General features: G+C 31.9%; 1 protein-coding gene across 4 annotated transcripts in view; it reads right to left on the minus strand.

Annotated features, from left to right (window-relative positions):
- Nucleotides 1-12416, minus strand: part of ERBB4 (erb-b2 receptor tyrosine kinase 4) — a 1094545-nt gene that overhangs the window by 276033 nt on the left and 806096 nt on the right. For all 4 annotated transcript variants that reach the window (XM_078071282.1, XM_078071280.1, XM_078071283.1 and 1 more), the window contains exons 10-12: nt 7615-7688; nt 6606-6696; nt 4096-4295 (exon numbers count right to left, since the gene is read on the minus strand). In XM_078071282.1, coding sequence (XP_077927408.1) covers nt 4096-4295; nt 6606-6696; nt 7615-7688 — 365 coding nt within the window. The remainder of the gene's footprint in view (nt 1-4095; nt 4296-6605; nt 6697-7614; nt 7689-12416) is intronic.

Consider the following 12416-nt stretch of genomic DNA (forward strand, 5'->3'; position numbering starts at 1 on the left):
CTGCCTTCGGCTCAGGTCATGATCCTGGAGTCCCGGGATCGAGTCCCACATCGGGCTCCCTGCTCAGCGGGGAGTCTGCTTCTCCCTCTGACCCTCCTCCCTCTCATGCTCTCTGTCTCTCATTGTCTCTCTCACAAATAAATAAAATCTTAAAAAAAAAAATTAAAATAAATAAATAAATAAATAAAATAAAAAAATCATACTATACCAAAACTTTTAGGTGGATTAAAAATGTCCATATAGTTTTTAAAATACTAGAAGTAAAAGACTAAGACAATGACAAGATCATAAACATAAAAAGGAAAAGAACAATCCATCCACTTAACTAGATAAAAACATAAAATGTTTGTATATCAAAAGGCAAAATTTTTTAAATTACCTATAAGAGGGAAAGTTATACATAACACACTCAAGAGATAAAAATTTAGTGTATTTAATTTGTGATGAGGTCTTTCAAATCCAAAAGGAAAAGACCAACTCCCAGTTGAAAATAAAGAAAGCTCATGACTGACTAATTTACAAGAGAAGAAATTAAAATGATTCAGTCAACATATAAAAAGAGGCTCAATGTCAGCTAAAAAAATGTGAATTTAAAAGACCTCTTTGTCATATTTCAGATCACTGAAATTGAAAACCATAAATAATATCCAGTGTTGTAACGACCAGTGGAAAATATTCTTTATCAAGCATTGTTTAGGACAACTGTAAACTGACCTAGCATTTTTGAAAGATGATGTAGAAAAATACACCAGAATTTATCATATGCAACCTCACTTACACAGAAATCCCACTTCTAAGTATTTAGCCCAAGGAATCACAAAATGCTTTATGAACTAAGATTCACATTATGGCAATCTAATAATATAAAAACTAGAAAATAAGTTAAATTACCATTAATATGGCACTTGTTCAATAAATATTTTTATATGTATCTTTTTAAAAAATAAAGTAGAACTCTGCCATGGAAGATGCTCATAGTATATTAAGTAGAGACATAGATGTCTGAACAGTATTTAAATATATATGTTATGATACCATTTATATATGAAGATATATGCTTCATTATACATCCATAAACAAAAATTACATATTCTTTTTACATGTCTATTGTTTTAATTTCTAATGATGATACTTAGAAAAATAAATGTACTTCCATTTTGAAAAGTTAATTATGAATTTAGTTTCTCTCTTGTTTATGTTGGGTTTAAGTGTATATGTACAAATATTTTTAAGAAAAAGTTATGAGTTTAAATGTAACTCAGATTCTGAGGAGTTAGTGTAATATTTATCTCTTTACTGTTTATGTTTTGGTGTTAAAAGTTTATGTTGAAATATTTTAAGAAACTTCAAATACTTTCATTAACCTACTCTATAACTCCTTCCATGGGCGCCTAGGTGGCTCAGTCAGTTGAGCAGCTGACTCTTGATTTGGGCTCAGGTCAATATTTGAGGGTCCTGGGATGGAGCCCTGCATCTGGCTCCATGCTCAGCATGGAGTCTGCTTGATATTCTCTCTCTCCCTCTGTCCCTTTCCCCGCTCTCTCTCTCTCTCAAATAAATAATCTTTTTTAAAAATAAAAATAATAATAGTCCTTCCAACCAGAACTGTCATTTTGCTTGTGCTATAACCATACAAATGAAGAGGAAGAAAATGTTCTAGCTTTTCATATCCTAGAGTTTCTCTCAATCTCAATCTCTTCAAATTGTAAAGTCTGCTTTGAAATTTTTGACTATATGTGTGTATTTTGTGGTGATTACATATGTGTGTGCTTCTGTATATCTTGTATGTGCAAAAGATATTAAGAGAGGATATCTGAAAAATGCAATACGTAGAGTGCATTTAAAATGAAGCAAATATTTAAGTTTTATCATTTGCAGATAGTAGTATGGATGATAAAAAGGCTTTAATCACATGATCGCAACCACTGTAGGCTCAATGTAAACATCAGCAGCATCGCCTCTAAAGTCAAGTTTATAGGGTAATTACATTTCTGAAATGCAGAATCCAATGTACTGTTAGACTAAAATTCAAATTTTGATCAATGGATTTCAGGCAAAAATTGTTTGTTCTAAGATGTTACAAATTTAAAAATATGCTAATGCTTAGTTTTATACGAAAGCGCCATAAAACTGTTTCTCCTAACTGCTTCATTTCTTCTCCAAACTGAAAAGTCAACTCTAAGTGTACAGAAAAAGAAAATATATTCATGGTCTGAAAAAGGGCTAAACTCAGTCTAACAGGCATAACACTGAAAACTGAAAAAAACATGTTAGATTTTTAGTTTATTGTTATCATTTACTTTTTTGGTTGCATGAAAAGTTTAGAAGTCTTAAAGAAGTATGGAATAGTTACATACTTTTTTCCTATCTTGCTTTTTTAACATTTAATTTCTTTCTCCATTTTCTTCTTCCCATTTGCCTTTTTATTGAGTTTACAAAAGATAAAAGAAGTAAATGAGGGTTTGTAAAATGATTAAATGGGTCAAAGAGGAATGTGTTTCTCTGATTCTTTTATTTTTTTTCTTTCATTTTCTTGTTTTTAGAGTTAAATCTTATCTTTGAAAGGTAGGAGTACTATTGTTTTATTTTTGTTTTGTTTTATTTTGTTTTTTGAAGGAAGTAGGAGAAAAGGAGATAACCCTGACTTAGGGAAATAGTTATAAATTTGTGTTGAAGAAGATTCTATTTTACTTCTGTGAATAATCTATTTTGTCTGGGGCATGTACAAACATACATATAGTAATGTGGGGTAAGAAGCCTAAGTATTAGAAAAAAAGAAGAACAAGCTTTCTGTCACAGAAATCAGAAAGGTATAAGACCATGGAAATAATCCAGGCTAAATAAAAAGATAAATATCATTCAATAAGAACATGCATATTTTGATATATAATAAGATTTTATATTTCTTGATTTTATGTAGAACTGAAGAATGAGTTTACCCAAAACAAACAAACAAACAAAACTCATGTTGCAATAGATCTTTTCTCTGGAAAGTATTTTTAAGGGTCCAAAACAGCTAACATGTGATTTCCTCACAAATTATATTTTATGAATACCGTTATCCTGAGCTGCCTTAAACACTTTCTGGAACAAGGTGGGGCACTCATAAATAAATTAATTCACTATTTAACTTAGTAAACTTAAATTGCATAGGCCCCTTAAGAGTTCATATTTTTTAAAAATGTCCTTTACTATTCACTCACACACGTACAAAATGAACTCAATCACTATGTATATATGCTTATTCCCATGGTAAGACCAAACAAATAGGAAGACATCCCAACAGCAAATTGTTTCTTAGGGTTTGATTTTTAAAAGGACTGATTCACCATGACCACAATAAGTATATGTATTTGTAACAGATAATTTAAATTCTGAGTCTTTTTATTTGATATTTATCATAAGGCAAACACATATGCTTAGCACTTGTAGATGGAGAAGAAAATAGTACCTAGTAGAACAGAAGAGTTAAATATTATTTGTTGAAATATCAAAGTATAAGATAGGAAGGGCATAGCTATGTACCCATGAAAACATCATTTGTTTCTGAGCAACAAAGAAATGATGGAGTGAATCGGTAAGTGGCAAAATAAATAAAAGAAGAAACCATGAAATGCCTAAAAAAATGCATTCATGAAATGAACTTTCTTCTTGAACAGCAAACTTCTTGAACAGCATTTTTTACACATTTCAGAGCACATCTGCATTTTTTTCCACCACCCCGCAAATGACACTCTGTTATCCTATGTTATTCACTGAAACCAAAAAGCAAACAAAATTCAATAGGGTGAATTGCCACAAACTGACCCAGGATGCTTATTACATATTTAGATTCCCAGGTTCCACTTACACCTATTGAACCTTAGTCTCTACAGGAAGTTTCTTGCAAGTGGGCAAGATTTGCAAGCATGCAGTATGTTATAAAAACATGCAACAAATTGTAAAAATTCACCCATGCTGGTAAACGGCCCCCCTTCTAAGAGTTGAGAAAAAGAGGGAACAGATCTGACTCAGTTATGTTTAACTGTTTGGTCCAGTGTAGAATGGGAGAAAATGTTCAAAGTTTCTGTTTTAATGTCCGAATAATGTACTTACTACAGTTTTCAGCTTTCCTATTGTCCCGGATCACTATTCTTTGGTTGATAGTGCTGAAGAGTGTTGTCCAATTAATGGTATGATAATAACATAGGTTGCTGTTGTCAGTAATATAGATGTTTCCTGCACTGATTTCCTTCAGAGATTGGAATTGTAGAGAAGTGATGCCCTGTTGCTTAAGGATAAGCAAGGAGAGGCCACTAAAGAGAAGGAAGGGAGGAAAATGGAACAATATTTAATATGTATATATTAATAAATATTTTCTGGTACATATTCTTGAAGTAAAATAAGGATGTCACATCTTACTCCAAAAGAATGCTAATAGAGCATAAAAAAAGAGACTGAGTCAGTAAATTGTGATCTGAATATTATTTCTCTACATGCTATATATACTGAGTTTAAAAAGGAATCATTTGACCCCCAAAAAGAAAATGTTCATTTTTAGAAGTATAAATATTAATGATATCTCCATTTCTGTGTACATATTTACCACTGACATATCTGCTCACTATTTTTCCCACTATCCCCCAAGTCTCAAGTTCTTTAAGGATGAAATTCTGTTTTAAATAATTAAGGGAATCTGGCTGGCTCAGTTGGAAGAGCATGAGGCTCTTGATCCCGGGGTCATGAGTATGAGCCCCACATTGAGTGCAAAGATTACTTAAATAAATAAAACTTTAAAAAGCTAAATAATTCACAGCGCTCACCATAGCACATACCCTCCCCAATGTCTATCACCCAGCCACCCCAATGAATCATGGAACACTACATCAAAAACTAATGATGTAATGTATGGTGATTAACATAACATAATAAAATAAAATTTTTAAAAAGCTAAATAATTAATAAATGTTTATGGAATGATTATTCATCTACCTAAAGTAAGACAGTAATTCTACTCTATTTAATAAATTTAGACATGCTTTCAGAGGGTAAGTATTACAGAGAATGACTACAGATATTTAGCTTTAATTTATACCTCAGAAACCAAAGTGTAATTGTAATAGTTGAAGAATGTATAAGTAAAGATAGGAGACATTAAAAATAAAGAGAAGAATGAAATTAAGCTAAAAGTTAAAAAAAATACTCAGAAGGCTTAGACAGCTGGGGAAAACATCTCTAAAAGTTAAATAACAACTATACTGTGGAAACAAATTATCATTCCAAGGAAATTGTTTTTATTTTAACATAGTCTACATTTTGTAATTAAATTCCTTTTCTATTCTCTAAAGAATCATCTGTTTCCCACATTTCAATCAACTAATGAACAATATTTTACATTTTGGGGATCAAAGCTGTCCCCTTTTATTTTATTTATAAATCTAAATATACTTTGCTGCCAACACTCAGAATTATTTCCATGTGCTGTGTGTGTGTGTGTGTATATATATATATATATACACAGATATATATATAAATACTCATATATATATACACACACATATACCTAAATATATACTTATATACATACATATATATACATACATATTAAAACTCTATATAAAACTCAGTACATGTGTATTCAACTGAGATGTAATTCGTTCTCTGAAATCTGTGTCCCCATCATAACCATCTTGAGTTTATTACAATGTGAACATAATAATGCTTGACAGATTTTTAACATTTGATGCAATGGATAGTAAAATTTGGTTGCATGTAGAACTTGACAGACTGTATCTCTCAACTATGCCTTTTTATTAAGAACTTTTCCCCTTTACAGTTTAAAACCTCTTACAGATATACCTGTTTTAATCACAAAATTCAGTGGACTTTCTGTGAAATATTATTATGGAATATTTGATGACAATATTGATGTAAGGCATCTTTCAGATTTAAGTAGAAAAAACGAAATCTAAATCCCTTTATGTAAATCAACTTTTAGCTGTTCATAAATAAGAATCTCATACAGATGAAATCTAAAATAAAATAAAGCAGTGGCTTAATAAATATTAACTCACATATTTTTATTATGTGAATTCAAATATTGATATTAGACTTTTAGTGTGCTTCTGAGCCCTGATTTTTCTGCCCGCTATTAGCCAGCATTTAACGTAGAGCAGTAGACCAAGTCCTGAAATATCAGCCCCATTATGTGTGGTTCAAATGATGGCACCAGAGACAAGAACCTTCTGGTAAAACAGCATTTGTATCCCACACACCTAAGCCATTATCAAGTCATCCCTATGTTAGTTGTTAGTTATGATAACATTATGTTCAAAAACAAAGGTTTGATTTTATGCACTCCATACATGCAAAACACTAAAACTGCTTTAAGTGAGAGGCAGTTGAAAAATCAAACTGTTTATTCTGCATACTTTACTTATTTATTTATTTTTGTATCCTGCATGCTTTAAAGCACAACCAGGGGTATGTTTCATTGGGCTTACCTTTGGAATAAAAAATGGAAACCCAATATTTCTTGAATCAGTGAAGCTGAAACTTTGAGATATGTACACATGACACTAGTCTTGAAATCTGGAAGACCTGCATCTCTGAACATATACACCTACCTATAGAGTACTCTTCCACCGATGGTCACCAGGTTAGAAAAAACACTGAAGTCGGTCATGTTTGGGGGCCATGATTGTATGTTCAAGAAACCTAAAAAAGACAAGGGCAGTAAAAACACTCAGAATATCATTACCTTAGTAACTGTGTTTAATGCTGAGTATCCTTGAAATATGATGAAAATGTCTTGAAAGATAGGAGGTAAAAAAAAGACACTGAATATTCCTATTTCGAGTCATTCTATTCTATCTCAGAGTTCTTCTTCCAAGATTGAGTGTCTCACCCAAAGTTCCTGGGGCACAACACTCAATAGATAATGAATACCAAACTAATGAACACCAAAAATCTAGGTTTCTCAGACACACAGAATCATAGAACCATATATGTAAAAAGAATTAAATGATCCTTAGTTTGATTCATTCTTCTAAAATCAAAACTACTTAGTCTAATTACATAAAGAGAAAAATATAGCTTTAATTTTTCTGGAAATCCTTTACTACTGTATCTCTACACTTATGACATCATTTGTCTGCCTTGCAGTCTAATGCATTCATATATATACCTAAACTTTCTCATTTGATTTTTCATTCTTCAATAGCAAATCCATATCCAAGTCATGTCTATGAGTCCCTTATCAGCCACTATATAACAGCCCTGAACATATTAGGTGCTCAATAAATATGTACCCAATGAGTGACACATGTTATCCATGCTCAACAGTACTTCCTGTGAAAAAGTACATAGAAAAACATGGATCAAAAGATCAGTTGACACAAAAACAAAAACATAAAAATGTTAAGGATATTTTATTTTATAAATTCCATGGGCTTTCAAAATGTGCACAAATGCTGAGGAATAAAGACATCCATCATTTAAAATGACATGTGTTTTTAAAACTAGAATTTGCTTTGAAAATAAGTTGCTGATTTCAATATTATGTAATATTTTCAGGAAAACACTAAAATTCACGTAGTTCATAGGACAAAAAACGCACTTAAAAAAAAAAATTACCTGTTATCTCTCTAACTGTCCGGAAGACATTCAGTTTCTCTGGGTCTATGGCTTCAATTGCATTGTAAGGGTCCCTAGAGAATCAAGAAGAGATGCAGCCAAATTTTAAATCAGATAAAGTGAAAACATAAGAAATGTTACTATAGTTAGTTCATTCAAATTGAATTTTAAGTAGCAATGGAAAGATTAGCAATGCCTTGTCCAAAGTTTGTTATGCTACATGTGAAGGAGAATTAAAAGGTGCTTTGAGGACATTTATGATGATATCAAACATGACTTCTTCTTTGAAGGCTATTCTAATTCTAGAGGAATGGTCCAGTTTGACTATCCTAAAGAAACCTACAAACATAACAAGTCTATTTACAAATAATTTTATTTTATTTTGTCTTAAATTTTTTTTTCTTAATTGGGAAAAGTATACACTGCAAATAATTATGGTGAGAACAATTGCCTTTTGGGCTCCTCAAAGCATCCTGAAGTGCTAATAGCACCTACAATTTCATAAGGTGGATAAAAACAAGCACATGAAATCATTTTTTCTTTTTTGCTATCTCCTTACATTTATTAGTAAATTTTCATAACATTGTATGAAAGTTACTCTTCATAAGGATTATTTAGAGCAATCTTGTTCCTATCTGGTTTATTTATATTTGCTTTTATAGCACAGGAAATATTCTTCCATCTTTATGAATCATACTAACATCTGAAACAAAATTTATAACAAACTTAATATCCAAAAGGTGTAAATTTTGGAGATTTAAAAAAACGTCATCTCCTAATGCATAAATATATTTTTGTAATTAATGTTATTGATATATAGATGCCCTATCTTCTCAAAAATGAACATAAAGTACCTTTTAAAATTAAATATTTATTGGATTTTTTCAGAAGTTTTCTTCTTAGGAAGATACCTTTCATGTATAATATACTGACCATACCAAATAACTGCATACTTGCAAATAATACCAAACATTTCTCTGTAATCCAAGCAATATTTTCAGCTATTTTAAGGAATACCTTTCTTTTCTTTTAAGTTTTATTACTTTGAAAGATGACCTGTGCTATCCTGGGCAAATAGAGACCTCATATCAATATATACCCTATAGAGAAAAATTAAATACTATTCATTGATCACTTCTCCAAGAGAGAGCAAACCTAAGAACAATGAACTTGGGGTTTTTTTAGAAGCATGTATCCGTCCGTAGCAATCACCTGAGCTTTATTATTGCTGTGGACATCTGTTGTTTTACATCTTTGAGAACCTTCTTTTTCACTTGGGGAGTAAACGATAGGATACAGTGATTCATTAGATGTGGCCTTAATAGGGCTATCAATCAAGGTTGTTCCACAGCCCCCTGACAAACAGAAAGGCATAAGGCCTATCTTCTAGGAATTTGAGTCTGAACCCATTGACATTAATTCATCCTTGCTTTAGAACCTTGAAAACACTATTAGTTCCAACAACCTTAATCTTTGGAACTCCATTTTACTGGCTCTCTCAACTTGGTTTATCCGCATACGCTTCTATACAGTGAACCATCCTGTATCTTAAAAAATACAAAAAACAAAAAACAAAACAAAACAACAACAAAAACTCTGCTTGATTAAATACTGTTTCAATCTATGAAGTATAATCGATACAATGTACCACTAGTTTAACAGGGAGTGTTTTAGAAGGCTTGGAGATACACTATAAATGAGTTTCCCCATAATTCACACATAACTAAGATTTTCCTCAATGTGATATGAATGTCTCTCAAAAGCTTAAAGTCCAAATTAAATGTTCTGGCAAACTTGCTCTATTTATAACTGATACATTGAATGAAATACTATGCTTTTGATGAACATGAAGCCAAGAAATTAAGTTCACCATGCGGGAAAAATCTTGTTGTTATCATTTTTTAATGTGCAAAGACTTCTGTATGCAGAGAAAATATCAGCTCTGCAGTAGTAGAATGAACTTTCAACATTTGTTGTTTGATGAAAAGCAGTGTATAGAACAGCTCTGGTCATATAATCAAATATCTTGGCTTTATTGAGAAACACTCGCAATTCAGGGCAAGCACACAATAATAGGGTCAGTCTAAACCTTTACTGAGAACACTTCCAAGTTGCCAGGAATGAAATGAATTCTGGACTGTTCATATGAAGCCCAATGGACCACAGAAATTTTATATACCTAATTTTAGAGATTCAGGACTCTCATAAAATAAGTTGACAGAATCCTACTTACCAACTTCAAAGTACCTGCAGGGAGTTGCATCCTATAGCCACTTGAAATCCATAGTACTTTAAAATTGAGAACTTCCCTAGCTAAATACAGAGCCATGTGAAAGAACTTTATGTCCACCCTGTCATTGTGTTTGGTGATCCAAAATAAAGCTCAGGATAGAGAGAAACTTATTTTTATAATTCCGTTGCAATCGCTTTATTTTTCACCAAACCCATTATCTCTTTTCCATTGTATATCATCATTACACTCTCTTTTATCTAAGCACTTTCTTGTCTGTGTCTCACTGCGACACAGCATGAACATGCTTACTGGGTGAGCATTTTGTTACTCTAAGTACACGCACATGACCATTATCAAACATGAGAAGAGATGAAAGGTGAACATTCCTATGAATAACCCTGAACACAGGTTTGCCTGTGGTTCCCATTCTAAATAAAGCACTAAGAGTGCCTTCTGGCAATGACACCATTGTGCTATAAACTCAACACGACAATTAACTTTGTTGAGTTCTTTTATATACTAAAATTGTAATTGACAAATTTACAGTAAGTTTATTTTTTGCAGAAACTTGTTTTTGAAAAGTATAATCTCATCTAATTATGAATTTTACCTATTAGCTTAAAGAAATACCTTAGCTATTTTACTCAAGCCATACATCCTATTAAAAAATAGTAGAAGATCGAGGGTAATAGGAATTAAGTGAAGTAAAGCATGTCTTTAATTTACTAGAAGTTTTTTGCTTATAATACTTCATGCTACTCACATTTAAAATCTCTCTCTCCATACATGCATGAATTGTATACATGAAAACACATAATGCCTATGCATTTATAAGATGTCTTAGACTTACTGAATTAACTTTTTATCAAAACTTTCCTAAGATCAAGAGAAAGGCTTCAGAATATATATTTTATACTGGCATAAAATTGGGAATGAGAAATACCATATATAACATATATATTTGTCCTGGAAGATGCCTTATATATTATGGTTGAGACACAATAACATTAATTATAATGTTAGTATTAAAATATTCCAAGTTAAATGCTATGATTAAGAAGAAATAATAATCTTCTGGACTAAGGAAGGAGTATGACTTATCATAAAGGAAATATTGCCATGAAAATAACTTTGCCTTTATTTGGTTTCCAGTAGTCTACAAAATAACACCTGTTAGACTGCATGTTGTGCTATAACTAGATACAGTCATTGAGATTTTTCTTTAGCACTGCCTCCTCCTTCTTTGCTTTATTTTATTCGCTCTCTCCCTTTTTTCTCTCCCTCCTTTTCTCCCCCTGCCTCTTTTTTTTTTTTTTTTGTACCATTTATTAATGTTTTACAATATGCCAGGTACTTGGCTGAGCACTTAAAAATAATTTTTGTTTTTAATCCCTATAATAATCACAGAAGGTAGATATTTATTATAAACCCAATTCTCAACTTTACACTGGAAGAAACTGAGCATTTGACATGTAATGGAAATTGTCTACGTTAGAGCCTCAAATCAAACTCTAGTAGAGTCTGGATCAAATTACTGAAGTAGGAACTTCAACTCTTATTTTCTGAGCTCATGTTTAAGAGAGGCTTTGTTTACCTTTCTGTTTCTAGTCATGTGAGTCAATTTTCCATAATTCACTGCCACCTGAATGAATTGGCAAGGTTGTTTTCCTTGAAAGTCTGGATTAATCTAATACTTTGTAATGATTCTTCTCATAAATTTGTGAATATATGGTATCTATTGTGCAATGTATTATTATATCTTGACATATCTGCTTTCCTTTTTTGCATTTATTTATTGATATTTCCTCTATTCTGGACATTAGGTGATTCAGAATATGTAAAACCATTTTACAATTAGTATAAATCCTGACTTTTGATAAATATGCTCCATAAGGAATCAAGACTAAAATAAGAATTCTGAACTGCACTTGATCGTCTTTGTCAAACTTCCCCACCCATGGTTTACCTACAAGATTAACCATCAGTGGGTTGCTTTTGTTGGTTCATAATCCTTCTACTATCACAGAATTCTTGCAGTGGTTCTCAATGGGGGCAGTATTACCCCACTAAGGGGAAGCTGGGACATTTGCAGAGGCATGTCTGTTGTAACAGAGATTGGGGGACATTATAGGCTTTTAGTAATAACCCCAAGCCAAGAAAATTAAATGTCTTTCCCAGCAAAGGTTTGCCTCATGTCTTGAACAACCTTAAATGCCCCATCCAATTAAGGACCCATGTGCACACACTTCATAGTTGATCATACCATGACTGTGTGTAATTCTGCAGTCAGGTTGCCTCTGTTTGAATGATTTATTTCTGTCTTCCTCTTGCCATATAACAATATGTCTGTTACTTATTTCCTATTCCAGTGGTCAGCCGTTCCTCTACTCTTTATTTCCCCATACTTCTTGCACAGAATAACTTCTAATCTTACGTCTCACAAATCCAAACTTTCATTATAAGTAAGCAGAAGCTGAGCATTTTCCTATCAATACATATTTTATTATCCATTAATTTTCTTGTATTTTTTCTTTAAGTTATAAGTAGAGAATTAGAATCACATTATAAA

This window comes from Halichoerus grypus, chromosome 4 (assembly GCF_964656455.1).
Source record: "Halichoerus grypus chromosome 4, mHalGry1.hap1.1, whole genome shotgun sequence".
Taxonomy (NCBI): Eukaryota; Metazoa; Chordata; class Mammalia; order Carnivora; family Phocidae; genus Halichoerus; species Halichoerus grypus.